This window comes from Procambarus clarkii, chromosome 18 (assembly GCF_040958095.1).
Source record: "Procambarus clarkii isolate CNS0578487 chromosome 18, FALCON_Pclarkii_2.0, whole genome shotgun sequence".
Taxonomy (NCBI): domain Eukaryota; kingdom Metazoa; phylum Arthropoda; class Malacostraca; order Decapoda; family Cambaridae; genus Procambarus; species Procambarus clarkii.
The window spans coordinates 39,071,775-39,095,303 of record NC_091167.1 but is presented as its reverse complement, the minus strand read 5'-3'; the positions used below and the strand labels follow the sequence as shown (position 1 = coordinate 39,095,303).

The 23,529-nt window shown below is 45.1% G+C and overlaps 1 protein-coding gene across 2 annotated transcripts in view; it reads left to right on the top strand.

Annotated features, from left to right (window-relative positions):
- The window catches only part of LOC123754426 (fibroblast growth factor receptor-like 1), a 149,174-nt gene that overhangs the window by 94,569 nt on the left and 31,076 nt on the right, over window positions 1-23,529 (top strand). For both annotated transcript variants that reach the window (XM_069326512.1, XM_069326513.1), the window contains 2 exons: window positions 641-724; window positions 23,155-23,270. In XM_069326512.1, the coding sequence (XP_069182613.1) occupies window positions 641-724; window positions 23,155-23,270 (200 nt within the window). The remainder of the gene's footprint in view (window positions 1-640; window positions 725-23,154; window positions 23,271-23,529) is intronic.

Here is a 23,529-nt window from a genome sequence, read left to right as displayed (position 1 = left end):
TTATTATTTCTATTGCTGTAATTTAATTTGATTAGATTAACTGAAACATTGATTTTCGCGTAAATGTCTCGTTTCAATCACTGTAATTATGAAATGTATAAATCACGCCCAGTTGTTGCGTTCGTTTTAATAAATAGGATTTTCCCATACTGTACCCGCATTGGCGTTTGTGGCTGTAAATACGCGAGTCTATTGGTCAGTGGCCCAGGTGGTTTGATGATTAGTTTGATGTTGTGATAGTCCGGGTTCGTCTCCAGTTCTCGGTGTGTGTACTCACCTAATTGTGCTTGCGGGGGTTGAGCTTTGGCTCTTTGGTCCCGCCAAAGAGCGAGTGTGTGTGTGTGTGTGTGTGTGTTTAGGGTGTGTGTACTTACTTATTTGTGTCTGCAGGATCGAGCACTGACTTTTGGATCCCGCCTTTCGAGCATCGGTTCTTTACAGCAATGACTTCGGTCGTATTTCCGTATCGTATCAAGTTTTAAAATTATGAATAGTATTTGCTTCCACAACCTGTTCCTTGTGTGTGTGTGTGTGTGTGTGTGTGTGTGTGTGTGTGTGTGTGTGTGTGTGTGTGTGTGTGTGTGTGTGTGTGTGTGTGTGTGTAAACATGCTTCTCATATGCTTCTCTTCTTCCATGCAGTGTGGTCATGGGCGTGTATGTGGGCGTGGGCGGCAGTCTTCGCCCTCCTCTTCGCACGGGCGTGTGGGCGTGGCGGAATTAAAGGTAAGTTTACTATCTTTATCTACTGGATTTTTTTTATCTTAGTCACGTGCTTTCTCCAGGGAATGTCATATCTTCAGTGACAATTATCTCAGAAAATGCAGAATATATATATATATATATATATATATATATATATATATATATATATATATATATATATATATATACATATATATATATATATATATATATATATATATATATATATATATATACATATATATATATATATACATATATATATATATATATATATATATATATATATACATATATATATATATATACATATATATACATATATATATATATATATATATATATATATATATATATATATATATATATATATATATATATATATATATATATATCGTACCTAGTAGCCAGAACGCACTTCTCAGCCTACTATGCAACGCCCGATTTGCCTAATAAGCCAAGTTTTCATGAATTAATTGTTTTTCGACTACCTAACCTACCTAACCTAACCTAACCTAACTTTTTCTGCTACCTAGCCTAACCTAACCTATAAAGATAGGTTAGGTTAGGTTAGGTAAGGTTGGTTAGGTTCGGTCATATATCTATGTTAATTTTAACTCCAATAAAAAAAAATTGACCTCATACATAATGAAATGGGTAGCTTTATCATTTCATAAGAAAAAAAATAGTGAAAATATATTAATTCAGGAAAACTTGGCTTATTAGGCAAATCGGGCCTTGCATAGTAGGCCGATTACGACGTTCTGGCTACTAGGTACGACATATATATATATATATATATATATATATATATATATATATATATATATATATATATATATATATATATATATATATATATATATATATATATATAGGTAGATTGGCCCTTGCAGTCTGAGAGAGAAAGAGAGAGAGAGAAAGAGAGAGAGAGAGAGAGAGAGAGAGAGAGAGAGAGAGAGGGGGGGGGGGAAGAATGATTTCGGGCTCTAAAGAGATGTGGACGTTCAGAGAAGATTCTCAGAGTTATAAGATTGATGGAACTTGAAGCAAATGAATGATGATAATGTGAAATGTTATGTGTCACTTCCCAAGAGTCTATCACTATTCGTTCAGGGCCCCTAAATGTGTCAATAAAAAATTGGATCGCAGTATTACTAATAAGCCAAAGACCACACCATCCTCCTATACACAGTATCCCAGCCTACCTTCCCATTAACACCTACCATTAACATATATATATAATGCTCCAACACCAATCCTCAATCACCCCCCAATCCACATCGAATATTTAAATAATTCGCTAAGACCCACACACGAGGGGACCACCAACCCTGCTCCCCACACTTCTCCCCCCTTATCCCTATCTCCCTCGAGCCCACAACTCCCCCTCATCCTCTCCCATTCTCTGCATGTCATCGTGCACAATATGTTAGGTAAAGAGAGGGACTCTAGCCCGAGAAGCTTCGGGATCCTAGTGAGGGGCAGTAGCTCTCCAGGCTGCAATTCTTTTTAACCAGGTCGTGGTACAGTTGACTAAGGCGCATCTCGGAACATCCCGTGCGTAGATTCGAACCCTCATCACGGTCCTTGTGGATATGTTCGAGAGGGACTGTATTTAAGAGAGTAATTAATAATATTATTTGAAGAGATAGGTTGTACCTGTATAGGTTGTAGTGTACGAGGACGCCTTTAGATACGACTTTAGAAATACATTGTTACATTTTTGCTACTATGAATACTTCTATTAATTCTCCTACTACGGTGACTATTATTGTAGGTAGTGCTACTACTGCTACGATTACTTGTACCACGTCTACCACTTCCACTGCTTCTACTACTACCACTACTATAATTACTTACAAGGAACCGTGAGCGATTATCATCTATGGTTATCACCACGAAGATATTATGCATGTAAATTTCGGGTCACTAGTTGCAATTATTTCCGCCTTGTCCTGAAGCGTATTTGCATATTGTGAAGTGACAACAAAACCGTCGCTATGGTTACGGAATCACAGGGTTTTGTTTGATTTAAAAACAGAAAGATTGTGTTTGGTGCGACGGAGCTATCGAACATAAGGCGAGGGCGGTGGTGATTGTAGTGGTAATGGGTAATGGGGGGGGGAAAATAATGGGTTGATGGAGGTGACAGTGGCGTTATCGGTGGTAATGGTGGTGGTGTGTGGTGGTGTCTATTTCGTAATGTTCGTTAGTTTACGTCAAATCATCAACCATCAACTCCATCGACCATAATTCGTCATTTTTTTACGACAACTGACCACGACTAGTACTCGCGCCTTGCTTGTGTGGTCAACTATTTGAATGCAAGGTGAGAAGAAGTTTTGGAAGCCACCTCCATCACCAAATTTAAAGTTTGACAAAGGATTTGGACGTCAGAATAGTTAAATTGAAATGAAACAAGTGCATGATAGCCAGAAGGCAGAGCATAAAGAGCTACAGCTCACTACCCTTAGACACTGTTAAGTAACTGTTAGATAAGCAAACACACACACACACACACACACACACACACACACACACACACACACACACACACACACACACACACACACACACACACACACACACACACCAGTGTCAGTGTAGATATGACAGAGCCCGATAGGCTCAGGAATCTGTACACCTGTTGATTGACGGTTGAGAGGCGGGACCAAAGAGCCAGAGCTCAACCCCCGCAAACACAACTAGGTGAGTACAACTAGGTGAGTACACACACACACACACACACACGGTAAACTCGACAACATGCAATGTTTTGAGAAATCACTCATACACTTTAACACAAATGCAAACTAATGAGTGTGTAAGGAAGGTGAAAGGAAACGAAATGATCCTACTGAGGAGATTGTGCAGCTCCGAGTGTCGACACAGATAATGAGCAAAGAGTGAATAAAACAATGAATAACATTTCAAGAAGAGTAGACACATGCACACAGCAGGAACCTGTTTCGATCGAGTTGGGAAATAAACAAGATGAGCCCGAGGAATGTAAGAAAGGTTTCCCGAAGTGATATACAAGTGGAATGAAATATTGGATGAAGTGGCAGACTTCCTCGATAAATTTAAAACCAGACATGAAAAAACATTTATAAAAGGTGAGACAATGAAATTGAGGACATCACCTCGACGATTTATTGTCGGTGGATGTTTATACTGTTATTCATGCGTCAGGCTGAGAGCAGCTGCGACAATCAGTCTGATTGATCAGGATGAGTGACCAGGCTGATTGACCAGGCTGATTGACCAGGCTGATCACCAACCACCCTGAAAACGCACTATACGTAACTGTCGCTATTTTCCACCTGTTACAACTTGTAATAAAGTTGCTACATCTTGGTATAACGTGTTTATGACGTATTAGAATGTTGTTACAACATGCCATATTGGTTGTTACACTTGTTAGGTGTTAAAAACCTGTGCGAATGTTGTAGCAACGTTGTAGTTTCGCCGTGTGTGTTTGGCATGCAGGAGCTCTGGTCAGAGACCGGGCCGTTGAGACGCTAATCCTCGAAGTCAACAACAGGTAGGTATGGTAGGGGGGGGGAGAAGTACATAAGAATACGTACAGGCTTCCTGTCCCTGACAACGGGAATACTGTGGCGTCTACTGTGTCTGACGGAGGTGAAGACTAAGGATGCCATCACTGTGGCACTTGGGCACCCACCGGTGATTGGCCAGTCAGGATGCTGCCTCGGTGATTGGTCAGTCAGGATGCTGCCTCGGTGATTGGTCAGTCAGGATGCTGCCTCGGTGATTGGTCAGTCAGGATGCTGCCTCGGTGATTGGTCAGTCAGGGTGCTGCCTCGGTGATTGGTCAGTCAGGATGCTGCCTCGGTGATTGGTCAGTCAGGATGATGCCTCGGTGATTGGTCAGTCAGGCTGCTGCCTCGGTGATTGGTCAGTCAGGATGCTGCCTCGGTGATTGGTCAGTCAGGATGATGCCTCGGTGATTGGTCAGTCAGGCTGCTGCCTCGGTGATTGAACAGTCAGGATGCTGCCTCGGTGATTGGTCAGTCAGGATGATGCCTCGGTGTTTGAACAGTCAGGATGATGCCTCGGTGATTGAACAGTCAGGATGCTGCCTCGGTGATTGGTCAGTCAGGCTGCTGCCTCGGTGATTGAACAGTCAGGATGCTGCCTCGGTGATTGGTCAGTCAGGATGATGCCTCGGTGATTGAACAGTCAGGATGCTGCCTCGGTGATTGGTCAGTCAGGATGATGCCTCGGTGATTGAACAGTCAGGATGCTGCCTCGGTGATTGGTCAGTCAGGATGATGCCTCGGTGATTGGTCAGTCAGGATGATGCCTCGTTGATTGAACAGTCAGGATGATGCCTCGGTGATTGAACAGTCAGGATGATGCCTCGGTGATTGGTCAGTCAGGATGATGCCTCGGTGATTGAACAGTCAGGATGCTGCCTCGGTGATTGGTCAGTCAGGATGATGCCTCGGTGATTGAACAGTCAGGATGCTGCCTCGGTGATTGGTCAGTCAGGATGATGCCTCGGTGATTGGTCAGTCAGGATGATGCCTCGGTGATTGAACAGTCAGGATGATGCCTCGGTGATTGAACAGTCAGGATGCTGCCTCGGTGATTGGTCAGTCAGGATGATGCCTCGTTGATTGGTCAGTCAGGATGATGCCTCGGTGATTGAACAGTCAGGATGATGCCTCGGTGATTGAACAGTCAGGATGCTGCCTCGGTGATTGGTCAGTCAGGATGATGCCTCGTTGATTGGTCAGTCAGGATGATGCCTCGGTGATTGAACAGTCAGGATGATGCCTCGGTGATTGAACAGTCAGGATGCTGCCTCGGTGATTGGTCAGTCAGGATGATGCCTCGGTGATTGAACAGTCAGGATGCTGCCTCGGTGATTGGTCAGTCAGGATGATGCCTCGGTGATTGAACAGTCAGGATGCTGCCTCGGTGATTGGTCAGTCAGGATGCTGCCTCGGTGATTGGTCAGTCAGGATGCTGCCTCGGTGATTGGTCAGTCAGGGTGCTGCCTACTAAGACCCACAATACACTGATAAGAGCAGCCTCTTTGGGGTTTCTCATGTATGAAACAACACGTATAGAACTAATGGCTCCACATCCTCCATCAAAACAACTTTTGTTGCCCCTAGTGTCATGGTTAGTTAGAATTTATAATACAAAACCTAAAATACATCTGTTAGGTATGGCGTTCAGTTCCTGAGGCCATTATGTGTCTGTAATCTTTTTCCCCTACCTCCCTCGGGATGGCTATGGAGTGCATAATAAACAAACTCAAATCAGATTCTTACTATAGATCCAAGAATCGTCTCCTGTGTGTACTTGGGAATACCAACAATAACGACGTTCTTAGCCTCCGTAAACCCACTTGACACGTTACATAGAGATGGATCCCCCCGCGAGAAGGGCTTCCTATCCTATAGATAACAGCACAGTTTGGGTTACTGACTCGGCTCCTTGTTGCCAGGCGTGTGTGTGTGTGTGTGTGTGTGTGTGTGTGTGAGTGTGTGTGTGTGTGTGTGTGTGTGTGTGTGTGTGTGTGTGTGTGTGTGTGTGGGTGTGTGTGTGTGTGTGTGTGTACTCTCTGTGCCTCACATGGTTGTCTGTGCCCTGGAAGGCTTTTTAGCCAAGAGTAACAGAAGTTACTCTATTAGGCTGGGGAATTAGACTGTCTATTTCTTCATTATTCCGATGTTACGTTTAAAATGCTACAATACTACTAATTAACAATTACATTTGTTAATCGTTATTTAATAATGCAATGTCAGAATTATAGGGGTGACTATGGGCAATTTAGGGCAGCTTTGGGTTTGAAAAGCTTCATTAATGATATGTGCGTAAATTCGTACCACTTTATACCTTTGACTAATACTATAATTGTAAAAATTGTTGGCGTCGTTTTTTTTTAAGCTTTCACTCTTCAAAGAAGCCAACTTGAAATGTTCTTTTGTGGTTCGTAAAACTCGATATTTTAAGCCAGTGGTCTGATGTTGTGATTATCTGTGGCGGCCATCTTTCAATCGCCGTTCTGAACACGCCTGAAGCTGTTTCTAAAGCGTCGATACGTTGTCACATTGCGTCGTGACAACGTAACGTGATACGTTAGTATGGGAACCACCGGACTATTGCGTCGAGTGGTTTCCATACACGTAATTTAGTTTCTTGTGTAGTTAGTCGGGGGTCGGCTCGTGATATTCCTTTACTAAATAGGGAAGTTGGAATAGAGAAAACGAATAAAGAACCAGGGAAAGAAATACACACACAGACGCACCACTGATAACATGACTCAAATACCGAAGCTAAATAGGGACAAATCGTCTCTTGGCAGGAATAAATTCTGTTGCAGATAACTTATTCCTTTCTCTCACTGTTGTCTGTATCTGTTTTTTTCTCTCTGAATTTATTTGTCTACCTGACTGTCAGTCTCTCTCCCTCCCCTCCAGTGACTCCTCGCTACAAGGAATAAAGGTAATGTGTGTGTTGAGACTCTGGCCGGGGCGACAGCGCTACTCTACACGTAAACACGGAAACTAATCTCCAACTTGACCCATAAATTCCAGGTCGCCACCCGTAAACTCCTCTTTCCCGTAAACTCCTCCTTCCCCATAAACCACTCTACCCTATAAACCACACACATACCATCCCCCGGAAACTATTCTACCCCCATACACTATATACTCACCGTTACTCTAATCTCATCGTAGCCATAAAAATCTCTCCAGAAACATAGTTCACACTGCCTCTACGTTCTCTCAACTGATCCTGTCAATAGTCCTGTCCATTACTTATGCTACCCATTGACCATTTACTGGCTAATGCCCATATGTTACCACTTGCCCCATGTACTGGCTAATGCCCATATCTTACCACTTGCCCCATGTACTGGCTAATGCCCATATACCCATCGGCAGGCTCTTAAATACTTCTCTTTATAACAACTCTTTGAAACCACTCGGCTCAATAAATTCGGCCGAACCCAGTAGGCTCTTTGCTCTGCCTCATAAACTACCATCATCCGCCTCGCTCTCCTCACAAGACTCTCATTCCTCGTAGATACTTCTCCAGCCGTCGCACAAGGCACTTGGACAGCACTTCCTCTAGTGTCTCCTGTGGCTTAAGAGCCTGTGGTAATTGCGACCTTGTGTCCCGTGTCCGGAAGGCTGTCATTACCGTTTCTTTAACTGGCGTGATTGACATTTTTCTCCATTGTAACTGATGGTGGACCGCCTCAGTGTGTGTGTGTGTGTGTGTGCGTGTGTGTGTGTGTGTGTGTGTGTGTGTGTGTGTGTGTGTGTGTGTGTGTGTGTGTGTGTGTGTGTGTGGAGGTAGAGAAGTTGCTCTGGTGTGGCTGCTTCTCATTCCTGAGGGTTTGGATCATTTGCTGTGGTGTGGTGGTGGTAGTGTGGTGTTAATGGTGTTAATGGGGTGGTGTTAATGGTGAGGAATTAATGGTGTGGTGTTAATGGTGTGATATTAATAGTGTGGTGTTAATGGTGAGGTGTTGATGGTGTAGTGTGGCCAGATCTTCATGCTAACTTCAAGATACTGGAAATAGACACATACTGCTCTGAATATTCTTAACAGATTTAATACATATTTTGTAAGTTATTTTTCCATCTTCGATGTGATGCCTCTCCAACTCAAGCACACAAGAAACAAAGAAGGCATTGCTAGAGAAAAGACGAACCATGAGAGATATGATAACGACGTATTAAATATTAACTACAATTGAGGGAGTGGGCATAGAGGCAATGCATGCCACGGTGGAAGCTGGAGACACAGATGAACCAAGAAATTTTCGATTCACAAACAATATCTAAAACAGATATTACCACGATAATATTTTTTAAATATAAGTCATAGCAATAATTGACAGGTAGCTTGGAAATCGGGTACCAGGGAGCTGATGATCGACCCTGGAAACACCTCTATGGTAGTACATCTAGGTGATTACGCATACTTAAACAGGCAAAACAGGTACAGACAGACATCAGATATAAGCTGTGATATACAGTGACAAGAGCGGTCTAGTGGCACAGCGAGCGGGGATCAGGGTGCTCGAACGGGCTCGAAGCCGGAGATGAAACACTGTAGCTTATCCTAGTGGGATTTATACTGCTGCCATCATCAGGAAGGATGGCAGCACATACACCCAGAAGTGTATGTATACCGCTTCTCGGAGTATACATATACACTGCAAGTTTAATTCTGAACTATGTGTGGGGGGGGGGACTAACATATGCATGCTGGTTGATCAGTAAGTATCTGGGATGGCCTTAATAAACCTTCCGAGGCTGATAGGCCTTAGATCCAACACTTTATCATTTGATGGGAACAAACACAGGGGATATATATACTGAGGGAGTATATATATATCCCCTGTGTATATACAGCTCGTTAAATATACACAAAGAGTTTACTTTAGTTTTGAATTATTTTAAGAACTGAAAAAAATATTATCTGGTTACCCAGCAAGATCTTGTGGTGGTCTAAATAACCCTCCAGACATGTATAGGCCTTAAGCTCAATATTTTTTGGGTCTGGCATTGGACTACAGGCCTATCAACCACAGAGGGTAATTAAGACTACCACAAGAGTTTATTGAGTAACCAGCAAGTATGTTCTCGTCCTTAAATATGCTCAAGACTTATGTAAACTCGTAGTGTACATGCACCGAGAACTGGGCTATACCTTTCAGTGTAAACTATTCTTTGAAAGACCTTAAGCAAAATCACATTTTTTCCAACACATTAAGAAAATGTCACACATTAAGAGAATTAAGTAAATTTGCACTTTAAACACATTAAACAAACACACACACACACATACACATTAATCAAAGAAGCACGTTAAAACATCCATTCAATGCACAAACACATTCGACTATTACTCACATTAAGCCAAGCAACACAATAAAATAATACATTCAACAAACAAATATAAGAATACACAAAACAAACACATATCAGCCGTCTTCGGCAGCACAAACCATTAAAACAAATTAATTACAAAGACAATGTCATGATTTGTATTGTCATTTATTTTGTATTAATTTTTATTCAACAGTCTGAGACATTGAGGCGATTTGAATTGCTAATTAAGCAAATCGTCACTGAATTATGACTCTGGGATTTCATTAAGTAAATTCCGACACTGGTTGGAGCTAGAATTTGTTGAGCACAGGCATAGATGAGAATTAACATAGGAAGAGTTAATGAGGATGTTCCAATGAGTTTTGTTTTGGAATATGTTATGAAATTTATGAAAATTCCGTCGAATTCCTGGAACGCTATAAGATATTCGGTCATATTCATTCTCTCATTCTGTTTTCTCGTTCTGTCATTCATTCTCTCAGGGGGTGACAGTGTTTCTGCCACCCCAGACCCCCACCCCTGACCCCCACCCCTGACCCCCACCCCTGACCCCCACCCCTGACCCCCACCCCTGACCCCTACCCGTGACCCCCACCCCTGACCCCCACCCCTAACCCCCACCCCTGGCATCGCTGTCATCCACTGGCCTGCCTGTCACCCCACCTCAAGGCATCAGTGCCATACTGTACGCCTGACTACATGACAAATCTTGAGAAAATCCAAACCTTTGCCACATGACTGGACTCATAACTGAGAAGTGCTGAAGTACGAGGAAGGCCTGAAGAAGAAAGGGATATATTAGATTACATAACAGACAGGGGTGGATGAGACACGATCGCGACGTATAAGATCCCAAGGAGAACTTGCAATATCGATGGAGACGACTATTGTGTGCAACTGAGGAACGAGAAGTCAAGAATGGAAGATGCAGAGACAGATGAGTTATAAATGAGAAATTAAGCCTTTATTTAGCGCTAGTCTAAGGAGAAATTTAAATAAACTGGAAAAGTCGGAAGTCAAGATTAATACCATATTAAGGTTTAAACGTAGATACGATACAAATAAAGAGATTTAGACACCAGTGTGTTTGACAACCGGCAGACGAAAAAAGACGGAGACCATGAGCCAAGTCTCGATCTTATTGGCACGATTAGGTGCTGGCATTTAAAAACACACACACACACACACACACACATACACACACACACACACACACACGCACACACACACACACACACACACACACACACACACACACACACACACACACACACACACACACACACACACACACACCCACACCCACACACATATATATATATATATATATATATATATATATATATATATATATATATATATATATATATATATATATATATATATATATATATATATACTCACAGAAACAAACACTGACTCAGAAATCTGTACACCAGTTGATTAACAGTTGAGAGGCGGGACCAAGGAGTAGAAGCTCAACCACTGCAAGCACAACTAGGTGAGTACACTCAGACACAGGAGTGATAAGCATGAAGGCTGCAGGGGGGGGAGGAGGCACTGCAATAGATGACCGGCTAATCAAAGGCGGAGACCAGGAACTGAAGCTTGCGCTTCAAGCATATAAAAAATGATTAAATAAAAGAGAACACATATAATATTAATTCATAAGAACGACGTAATGTATAAACTTTGAAAAATACCTGAAAATTTGGTATTCTGTATAATAACTTTTAGTTGCTTTAACAGAGAGAGAAAACTATTTCAACGTGTAAATATTACATAGACTTTCGTTAGCACGTGAACCCTCCTGTTTACACACCAATTTTAATTAGCCCCGAGGATCCAAATACAGCTGACCTCTTTTAAAGCAAAATTTCGGTCAGACAGAGAGAGACAGAGAGAGAGAAAGAGAGAAAGAGAGAGAGAGAGAGAGAGAGAGAGAGAGAGAGAGAGAGAGAGAGAGAGAGAGAGAGAGAGAGAGAGAGAGAGAGAGAGAGAGAGAGAGAGAGACAGACAGACAGACAGACAGAGAGAGACAGACAGAGAGAGAGAGAGAGACAGAGAGAGACAGAGACAGAGACAGACAAGAGACAGACAGAGAGGGAGAGAGTAAAACCAGACTCACCAAGCCGCGTGGCACATACAGTTACCCAAACAACTCACCGGTCGCCAATTTAATTCCGGATCAGATCTCCAGTAGCGTTTATAGAGGAGAAGATTAGGCAGTGGTAATCCCCCAGGGGCGCTCGCTGAATCCCCCTCCCGCACTCACTCCCCAAACACTGGGGCGCTCACCACTCCCTATATATCCCCTGTCCCACAACAACAGAGAGACGGGGGGGAAGGGAGAGGAAGAGAGGGATTAAGTGTGACACAAGGGGAGAGGAATGGAGGCTTTATGGAAGGGAGGGACCAGGAAACTAAAGTACGATCATGTGCTTTGAGATATGGGTAAACAGTATGAATATTTTGTTTGTATAGATTAGGTTAGGAGAGAGAGAGAGAGAGAGAGAGAGAGAGAGAGAGAGAGAGAGAGAGAGAGAGAGAGAGAGAGAGAGAGAGAGAGAGAGAGAGAGAGAGAGAGAGAGTGTGTGTGTGTGAGTGTGAGAGAGAGAGACAGACAGACAGACAGACAGACAGACAGACAGACAGACAGACAGACAGACAGACAGACACAGACCACAGAGAGGCACACAGACAGAGATAGAGATCTACAGGCTTCGTGTAAGTATATAATTACCTGGTGCTGATTTAGGAATAAATAATTCAGAAAAACTCTGTACTATAGTCAGCTCATGGTGATGTCAGAGTTGTCTTATCATTGTTTTTTTCTTAAACTTATTTGTAACTGAAGCAATTGGCTTCTTTAGCCTCTTCGCCTGTACCTTCTAGCTAGTTTAACTCCAATGTTGCTTGGGGGTATACGCCCCAAGATCCCCAATTTATTTTTATTTTTGCTGTATATAACCGAAGGCTGTAGAGAAGAGCATTGTACTTGGGAAAGTTACAATTGTCTATTGGCTTAGAGATGGGTATGTTTCGAAGGCCATTTCAAAGTAGGCGTAGATAAACGTAGATGAAATGTTAATGTCCGTGCTTGAGGGAGCATACTGACAGGGAGCATTTAATTATAGCGTGTCGGATATGTGGACCTGCAGGCCGCTCCAGGCTGCTGAACAGTCTGCTGAGCCACGTTATTACAAGTCGAGCTCCTGGCCTCCAACACGGGCTTGGGGAGTAGAAGAACCCACAAACCTCTCTCCAGGTTAACTCAAGGTAAACTCCTGTTACTAATGAGCAGTTCTTGCGAAGGTCTTCATGGTTCTATTTTGTACGACTTCAAGGGGTTAGAATTACCGAGTCTTAGCCAGTGATCAGTGCTGGGCGCGGGGTAGCGAGAGGTCAAATTTAGGCCTAGGAGAAAATAGTGTTATTTCTTTGTAAATAAATTACCTATATAAGATACACTTCTATCATGGGAGCCCTTATTCCTTAACGACGTAACTAGCGAAGATTAAATCACCCATTATTCGGAAGATAAAAGAAGAATAAGCTGGGGAATACTATGCGATAACTGCCACAGTCGGAGGCACGCACGACCAATATACGCCGGTTACACTGACTTTTAACGCCACATATATATATAAGAAAAATAAAAGGGTGGACAAAAGAGGCAAGAGAGCGGGCGCGAACAAGAGATGCGTGGAGGCATCTCACTCAAGTTCCGTAATGGCGCCACAAATGTTTGGTTTGGGCTGGCGGGCTCTCACCTTCATCTGTACACACACTCACGGGCCCCGCGACTTTGTATCAACAACTTTTACACCCCTTCCGGCCCTCCCAGACGGTCATTACGCCTGTGCAAGACGCAGAGGAAGAATTTGTGGGTAATAGTCGTCCGATTGTAATCGTATCCATGTGCGACACAGACTAAGCTGAATAAGCGTGTGTGGATATGAATGCAAGACATAGAACCATAGTTCTCCCTTGTAAAAGTCATATCATACAGAGAGGCTCTTCCTCTGTAACACGAGACTAAGACAATTGGTATGGGAGTAAACCTCTGTTGATAGTTGGCCCAAGTTCATCGCTGACCGAAACAGAGGAAAGAATATTGAACGGCGTGAGGACAATATGAATGACCTAACTGATCTTGTATCAACACCACTCAGACCTTCCGGACGGTCATTAGACTTGTGTGTATAGGTCATAAGCCGAGAGCTTGGGTGGATGGTATCATATTGCCACACTCAAGACTTGTCACGTACCAGAACAAAGGTTAATGTTTTCATCGGTACCACATTACTTTTGACCTTCTCATTGAAGGAGTTGGAAGGGGAACCTCTCGTTCAAACTTGTCCCTGCTTATTTTATATATATATAAAAAAATATAAACATAATTCTGATCATTCTGTGTTTTCTGCATCTAGAAACAATAAATATTTAAACTTCTTTCCTCCTCAGTGTTAATTTTAAACACAACATATGCAGAATTTTGTGCATCAAATGTGATACAAATGTACACAAACAGAGCCAACACGAGTCAACACAGGGACTAGGAACACGCAGCCTTTGTTGAGCTGCTGGTCAGCTGCCGGTGTTATTACTGCCACAGCAGACGAGAACTGCCACAGTTACTCCTTCCGCAGCAGACATGAGGAGCCGTGCTATTTCTGCCACAGCAGCCAGCTAACAATGTTGACTTAAGAGGTAACGATCTTCTTCCGACGACAGTTGAACACAGTGCACGACCCTAAGTGGCGCATCCTTCCCACAGTCCAAGACGTTTTCCTTTTGTATAAAAAAACTGCGAAGGTTTCAGGGTTCTGCTGAGGGTCATCCTACGCTATTTAAGATGCCGAAAAAATCCATTACTTAAATATAACTGAACTAGGATGCCGGAGGGGAAAATGCGATCCACAAAAATAAATATATCATGTATCATGTAGCTTTAACTCGTGTATTATTTTTACACACACACACACACACACACACATACACACACAAACACATACACACACACACACACACACACACACACACACACACACACACACATACACACACAAACACATACACACACACACACACACACACACACACACACACACACACACACACACACACACACACACACACACACACACACACACACATACACACACAAACACATACACACACACACACACACACACACACACACACACACACACACACACACACACACACACACACACACACACACACACACAGAGTGTGTGTGTGTGTCAGAGTGTGGTTGTCAGAGTGGTTGACAAATGGAATGCATTAGGAAGTGATGTGGTGGAGGCTGACTCCATACACAGTTTCAAGTGTAGATATGACAGAGCCCGATAGGCTCATGAATCTGTACACCTGTTGATTGACGGTTGAGAGGCGGGACCAAAGAGCCAGAGCTCAACCCCCGCAAACACAACTAGGTGAGTACAACTAGGTGAGTACACAAACTCACAGGATTAATTTAATTCTATGACCAGGCAACAAAAATCAGGAAAGAAAGAGAGGGATGGGCGGACTGCAAATTCTTGGATTGCCAGAAAGCCTTTGACACAATACCATATAAGAGACTAGTGCACAAGCTGGGGATGCAGACGGGAGTGAAAGGGAAGGTACTGTGAGGGGGAGGTCTCGGAGTGGCGAGACGTCACCAGTGGAATCCCACAGGGATCAGTCCTGGATCCTATACTGTTTCTGATATATGTAAATGATCTCCCAGAGGGAATTGACTCGTTCGTCTCAATGTTTGCTGATGATGCAAAAATTATGAGGAGGATTAAGACAGGAAGATAGTATAAGGCTACAAGATGACCTAGACAAACTGAAGAAATGGTCCAACAAATCGCTACTAAAGTTCAACCCAAATAAATGTAAGGTGATAAAACTAGGGGGAGGAAATAGGAGGCCAGACACTGGATACTGAATGGGAGATGAAGTCCTTCATGAAAAGGACAGAGAGAAAGATCTAGGAGTTGATATCACACCAAACCTGTCTCCTGAAGCCCACATCAAAATAATAACATCGGCGGCGAAATGCGAGGCTGGCTAACCTCAGAACTGCTTTCAGGAACCTGTGTAAGGAATTCTTCAGAACCTTGTATACCACATATGTAAGGCATATGTGTATGGAGTATGCGGCCCTAGGATATTGCCCGTACTTTGTCAAACACAAGACAAAGCTGGAAAAAGTTCAGAGGTTTGCCATTAGGCTAGTCTCAGAGCTAAGAGGCATGAGTTAGGAGGAAATTCTGCGTGAACTGCACCTCACGTCGCTAAAAGACAAAAGATCTCGGGGAGACATGATCACCACATACAAAATTCTCAGGGAAATTGACAGGGTAGACAAGGATGGATTATTCAACACGGGTGGTACACGCTCAAGGGGACACAGGTGGAAGCCGAGTACCCAAATGCGCCACAATGACATTAGAAAGAACTTTTTCACTGTCAGAGTAGTTAGTAAATGGAATGCACTAGGAAGTGATGTGGTGGAGGCTGACTCCATACACAGTTTCAAATGTAGATATGATAGAGCTCGAGAAGCTCAGGAATCTGTACACCAGTTGAGAGACGGGACCAAAGAGCCAAAGCTCAACCCCAGCAAGCACAACTTGGTGAGTACACCTCCCAGTAACGACTCGAGAGAAAGACTTGAGAGTGGATATAACAGCAAGCATAACTGAGGAAGAACATGTAAATAGTATAACATCAACAGCATATAACATCAACAGCATATAACATCAATGGCAAAAGTCAGAACATCGTTCAAGAACCTAAATAAAGAAACATTCAGATCCCTATACACCGCCTTCGTGAGCCGAGTTATAAAGGACGCCGTCTTATAGAGGAGCTCCTAAATACTATATAGGAAAACGAAAAATTATAGTGGAATTATGACTTGGTGCTTTCCCCTAACGACTATATTGTCAACCAGAGTGTGAGGGAAGACCGTCAACACACACCAGAGGTACAGTGTGTTGCAACGAGTTTTGACCAAGAATTGCGAGGGGTCGGGTTATGAAGGGGGACTGTAATAACTAGACCTGACGTTGCTAGAATAGAGGAGAGAGCGAGAGACATGATAGAGGCGTAAAAGGTGCTAAGAGAAACTGAAACTGTTAAAACTGAATACCAACCGAATTAGAGGACATGAATGGAAGCTTGAGAAATAGATGAGACATAGAAATGTTAACAAGTTTGAGCGTCAAAGAAATAGGAAGATACAATGAACTAAATGAGCTGGTTGTAGAAGGGAACTTCATTCACAGTTTAAAAGTACTGTAAGTAGATATAAACAATATAGTAGACATCCATGAGTCTCCATGACAATATAGGTCATGAGTTATTGCAATAGACAACTGGCGGCTGGACAGGCTGGGTTCAAGAGCTAAAGCTCGATCTCTTATGCACATATAAGTAGGTAAAAAATATGTTTGCTCACCTATTTGCACCTAGTTTAGTCACCTAACACTAAAAGAAAGCTTTATAACATTTTTATAAATATGTCTTTATAACGTTTCTCAAGCTTCCGTCCATGGCCACTTGTGCTATTGCTTATCACTATTAATATCTTATTTCTTTCTCTAGTTCATTCATCTTGAGCATTTTTTACCTATCTATCATATTTCCTCTTTGTTTTTTTTAAACACACACGCACACGAAAAAAAAAGTTAACTTTACATTGATTACAGATCATATACAAGTTTCAATTTTCAATCACTCCATCTGGGTTGAGGCATTCTGTCTCCATTCATCTGGCAACGGTCAAACTCTCAATTTTATCGCCTGGATACTCGAGTTCTTTATGGATTGTACTATTTTTTTGGTGTGTTTTATCGCTACGGTAAAAAATAGAAACGGTATTGTCAGGCAGATATTTTGTTGTGTTCGTTATTTTGATATGTTATGAGTTGATAGTGTTTGAGTCTCCTGATGTAGCTCTGCTTAAAACAGAACCGTCACATGTGGAAGCTTTTGGGCAGTGGGTTGCTATCAGTTAATTATCAGGTGAGAGCACTAAGCCATTACGACTATATAACACTTGGACGGGATATATAAGGATAAGGATTTAGGATAGGACGCAGGAAAGAAATGATGCCCAAACCCCTTGGAAGCTCGGGGGATTGAACGCCGACCTGTTAAACTAAGGCCGTAGCTTTCCCGTCTAGTCCAACTGGTTGGCAACTGTCAATATGAAGAAACATAAAATTCCACTTGTGTCTGACTGTCTCTATATGTTTGTCAGCCTTACCTGTCTACCAGTCCGTCAAAAAATACAGCCTGCTAATCACTCAGTTGTCCTAATTGTCTGCATTAAGCCTAATGTACAAATATTTGACCTTATACAATTTCAGCTCACGCACAAATATACACAGAATTGGCAAGGAAAACATTCAAGTCAATTTAAATAGGAAAAGATACGCGACTCTTCTTCCACTCAATAAATGTAAATATTGGTCATTCTCAATACAGTTTATTTTGCAATGTTCTTCTATTGTATGTTTTAGATACAATCAGATTTCCTCTTAAACCTTTACATGTAAATCTGTATTGGCTTAAGAATCATCCAAGAGAGTGTAAATATGTTTGGAAATTATTTGTAATTTTTGGATGGTGTTGGTTGGGGTGTTAATGGTGGGAGGGGGGGGGTGTTGATGGTGGTGGTGGTGATGGTAGGGTTGTTGATGGTGGTGGATGGGGGGGGGGGTGTTGATGGTGGTGGTTGAGGAGGGGGGTGTTAATGGTGGTGGTGCTGGTAGGGGTGTTGATGGTGGTGGTTGGGGGGGTGTTGATGGTGGTGGTGATGGTAGGGGTGTTGATGGTGATGGTTGGGGGGTGTTGATGGTGGTGATGCGAATGCTGGTGATTGTGTTAGTGAGGAATTAATATTGTTGGTTATATGGTTTTAATGACAGAATTAATGGTGTTAATGGTGGTGTTGATGATGGTGATAATGATGAATTGATGGTGTTGATGAGGGTATTAATCAAGGTGGAAGACATGGCACTGTTTAATGGTGATAAAATCATTGTAGTGGTGACGTTAGATGTAGCAGAACTTGCGTTACTTATGGTGGTAATAGTGACTATTTGGTTGACGATAATAGTTGTGATGGTGGTGGTGTGACGATGGTGATGCGATGATGCAGTTGTAAAACATTAAGAGTGTAGCGAAAGACCAACCAGTGTATAGTGAGGTTATCTGCCAGAACAGCATAGCAGTTCCCAGTGACTACCACAGATTCCATCAATGAGCTGTTGGGTGTGAAAAACAGAAAGATCTCTCTCTCTCTCTCTCTCTCTCTCTCTCTCTCTCTCTCTCTCTCTCTCTCTCTCTCTCTCTCTCTCTCTCTGTGACGTCACTCTGACGACACGAGGTGTGTGAGACGTCACTATGATGATACGAGGTGTGTGACGTCATCCTGACGACACGAAGTGTGTGTGACGTCAGGAGGTGTGTGTGTGACGTCACTCTGACGTCAGAGGATGGTCATTCCGACACACGTTTTAGAACCTATATTGAGTCTACTGTCTGTGTCTGTCAACTGTCTGTGTTGGCATTTTCTGTATCCCAGCTTATGTATTAATTGCCTATAATTATGTTTCTGAACTACAATTAATTTGTATACATATCAATAAATTTCTTAACTAAAATTAATTAGTAAAATGTATCACATTAGTAAATGTATAATATAAATATTTGTGTTTGATATAAATATTTGATAATGTTAACAAAATTATTTGATTAAAAACTGCTTTAAAATGCATAAACATTATTTATGTAAACTTTTAAAAACTTATATTGTTTTTGTATTTCGAAAAATGTTGATGTGGCTGGTGGCGTGGCTGGTGGTGTGGCTGGTGGTGTGGCTGGTGGTGTGGCTGGTGGTGGTGTGGCTGGTGGTGGTGTGGCTGGTGGTGGTGTGGCTGGTGGTGTGGCTGGTGGTGTGGCTGGTGGTGGTGTGGCTGGTGGTGGTGTGGCTGGTGGTGGTGTGGCTGGTGGTGGTGTGGCTGGTGGTGGTGTGGCTGGTGGTGTGTGGCTGGTGGTGGTGTGGCTGGTGGTGGTGTGGCTGGTGGTGGTGTGGCTGGTGGTGTGGCTGGTGGTGTGGCTGGTGGTGGTGTGGCTGGTGGTGGTGTGGCTGGTGGTGGGGCTGGTGGTGTGGCTGGTGGTGGTGTGGCTGGTGGTGGTGTGGCTGGTGGTGTGGCTGGTGGTGTGGCTGGTGGTGGTGTGGCTGGTGGTGGTGTGGCTGGTGGTGTGGCTGGTGGTGTGGCTGGTGGTGGTGTGGCTGGTGGTGGTGTGGCTGGTGGTGTGGCTGGTGGTGGTGTGGCTGGTGGTGTGGCTGGTGGTGTGGCTGGTGGTAGTGTGGCTGGTGGTGTGGCTGGTGGTAGTGTGGCTGGTGGTGTGGCTGGTGGTGTGGCTGGTGGTGTGGCTGGTGGTAGTGTGGCTGGTGGTGTGGCTGGTGGTGTGGCTGGTGGTAGTGTGGCTGGTGGTGTGGCTGGTGGTGTGGCTGGTGGTGGTGTGGCTGGTGGTAGTGTGGCTGGTGGTGTGGCTGGTGGTGTGGCTGGTGGTAGTGTGGCTGGTGGTGTGGCTGGTGGTGTGGCTGGTGGTGTTACTGGTGGTGTGGCTGGTGGTAGTGTGGCTGGTGGTGTGGCTGGTGGTGTGGCTGGTGGTAGTGTGGCTGGTGGTGTGGCTGGTGGTGTGGCTGGTGGTGGTGTGGCTGGTGGTAGTGTGGCTGGTGGTGTGGCTGGTGGTGGTGTGGCTGGTGGTAGTGTGGCTGGTGGTAGTGTGGCTGGTGGTGTGGCTGGTGGTGTGGCTGGTGGTGTGGCTGGTGGTGGTGTGGCTGGTGGTGGTGTGGCTGGTGGTAGTGTGGCTGGTGGTGTGGCTGGTGGTGTGGCTGGTGGTAGTGTGGCTGGTGGTGTGGCTGGTGGTGTGGCTGGTGGTGTTACTGGTGGTGTGGCTGGTGGTAGTGTGGCTGGTGGTGTGGCTGGTGGTGTGGCTGGTGGTAGTGTGGCTGGTGGTGTGGCTGGTGGTGTGGCTGGTGGTGTGGCTGGTGGTGGTGTGGCTGGTGGTAGTGTGGCTGGTGGTGTGGCTGGTGGTGTGGCTGGTGGTAGTGTGGCTGGTGGTGTGGCTGGTGGTGTGGCTGGTGGTAGTGTGGCTGGTGGTGTGGCTGGTGGTGTGGCTGGTGGTGGTGTGGCTGGTGGTAGTGTGGCTGGTGGTGTGGCTGGTGGTGTGGCTGGTGGTAGTGTGGCTGGTGGTGTGGCTGGTGGTGTGGCTGGTGGTAGTGTGGCTGGTGGTGTGGCTGGTGGTGGTGTGGCTGGTGGTAGTGTGGCTGGTGGTGTGGCTGGTGGTGTGGCTGGTGGTGTGGCTGGTGGTGTGGCTGGTGGTAGTGTGGCTGGTGGTGTGGCTGGTGGTGTGGCTGGTGGTGTGGCTGGTGGTGGTGTGGCTGGTGGTAGTGTGGCTGGTGGTGTGGCTGGTGGTGTGGCTGGTGGTAGTGTGGCTGGTGGTGTGGCTGGTGGTGTGGCTGGTGGTAGTGTGGCTGGTGGTGTGGCTGGTGGTGTGGCTGGTGGTGTGGCTGGTGGTGTGGCTGGTGGTAGTGTGGCTGGTGGTGGTGTGGCTGGTGGTGTGGCTGGTGGTGGTGTGGCTGGTGGTGTGGCTGGTGGTGTGGCTGGTGGTAGTGTGGCTGGTGGTGTGGCTGGTGGTGTGGCTGGTGGTGTGGCTGGTGGTAGTGTGGCTGGTGGTGTGGCTGGTGGTGTGGCTGGTGGTGTGGCTGGTGGTGGTGTGGCTGGTGGTGGTGTGGCTGGTGGTGTGGCTGGTGGTGGTGTGGCTGGTGGTGTGGCTGGTAGTGTGGCTGGTGGTGTGGCTGGTGGTGTGGCTGGTGGTGGTGTGGCTGGTGGTGTGGCTGGTGGTGTGGCTGGTGGTGTGGCTGGTGGTAGTGTGGCTGGTGGTGTGGCTGGTGGTGTGGCTGGTGGTGTGGCTGGTGGTGTGGCTGGTGGTGTGGCTGGTGGTGGTGTGGCTGGTGGTGTGGCTGGTAGTGTGGCTGGTGGTGGTGTGGCTGGTGGTGTGGCTGGTGGTGTGGCTGGTGGTGGTGTGGCTGGTGGTGGTGTGGCTGGTGGTGTGGCTGGTGGTGTGGCTGGTGGTGTGGCTGGTGGTGTGGCTGGTGGTGCGGCTGGTGGTGTGGCTGGTGGTGTGGCTGGTGGTGTGGCTGGTGGTGTGGCTGGTGGTGATGTGGCTGGTGGTGGTGTGGCTGGTGGTAGTGTGGCTGGTGGTGTGGCTGGTGGTGTGGCTGGTGGTGTGGCTGGTGGTGTGGCTGGTGGTGTGGTTGGTGGTGGTGTGGCTGGTGGTGTGGTTGGTGGTGGTGTGGCTGGTGGTGTGGGTTCCTGTGCAAGTTAGGTGTTACGTGTTGCTCCAGTACACAGTAACAGGAGGGTCTGCAGAGGGTTAAAACGCAACAAACAGTTACTTTTGGGGATCTTGTCCTCGTGTCTTTCAGGATTACTTTCCTGATTTCACCCCAAAAGGACAAATCCTCTTGCAGGATTTCCTTCTCTGGCACTTTATCCTCTTCTCCCTTCCCCCTCATTAATCACAAATCCCCCTTGTCCGTTCTTTCTCTCTTTCTCTAGATTAATCCTCTCCTGCAGTAAATGATTCATCTCTGAGGAGAAGTACAACTAACTCTCTCTCTCTCTCTCTCTCTCTCTCTCTCTCTCTCTCTCTCTCTCTCTCTCTCTCTCTCTCTCTCTCTCTCTCTCTCTCTCTCTCTCTCTCTCTCTCTCTCTCTCTCTCTCTCTCTCTCTCTCTCTCTCTCGCTCTCTCTCTCTCTCTCACATAATATTTATAGTAACTATTTCATCAAGCGAACCAATATACTGATGAACATTAAAACGTCCCGTTTAGTCCAGTCTATTGCATAGGTTGAGAAAATAAAACTACAACAATTTCAATATTCCTAGGCCTAGTTTAACATATATATGTACTATATTAAGCCTAAAATAGCATGTATTAGACTTAGGATTGTACTGACAGGTTTAGTTATATCCTTTAGCAACATTTCCGATTTAATAGCATGTGAGCTAATCCAGTAATACATAGCGTGAAATTCTGGAGGTCCAATATTGCATATTGATACGTTTGGTAAATAGCTGTCATAAGAACTGTCATTTTAGGGGCGATGGATAGGCTAGTGGTGCCTCTACCAGCGACGCCTCCATATCACCTCTCATCTTCCATCATCACACTTTAACCTCAATTTCTAATCTAGATCTCCCCTTATCTTTCAGCAACAGTACATCGCCTGCTGCTCCTCCATAGCCCCCATGGCCTTCACCAATCCCTATACTAACCAACCTCAGCATCCAGTAACCCAGAATAGCCTCCTGCAGTAGCCAGCAGTACCTAACCAATCTCCCCTTGGACAGTAATCCCTTACCTTCAGCGGCAAGTAATCTCGAGTATCCCCCATCACCATCAATCCCCCTCCCGGGTATAATCCCTCAATAATCCTTCCATCCTCTGTCACAGGAGAGCCGCGGGTGTTGACGCAGTGGCAGGCGAGGAAGGTGGTGCGAGAAGGTGACTTCGTTAAGTTGACGTGTCCGATTAGCGGCCACCCCGACCCCCTATACGAGTGGTTCAAGGTAAGGGTTGCTGTCTTCCCAGGGGAAGCTCTTCGGGTGGCTGAGGTCTCGAGCGCGCGGGCACTCCTTCGAGGCAAGATAGGGCGGGGGCATGCCTGTAGGTGGACTCAATGACAGGAGTTCTCGGTACTATACCATATCCCTGGAACTATGTTCAGGTGAGTGTGTTTAGATGAGCAAAGAGATGGAAGGCGGTCGCTGCATACGCAATAATGTGACTATAAGACACACACACACACACACACACACACACACACAC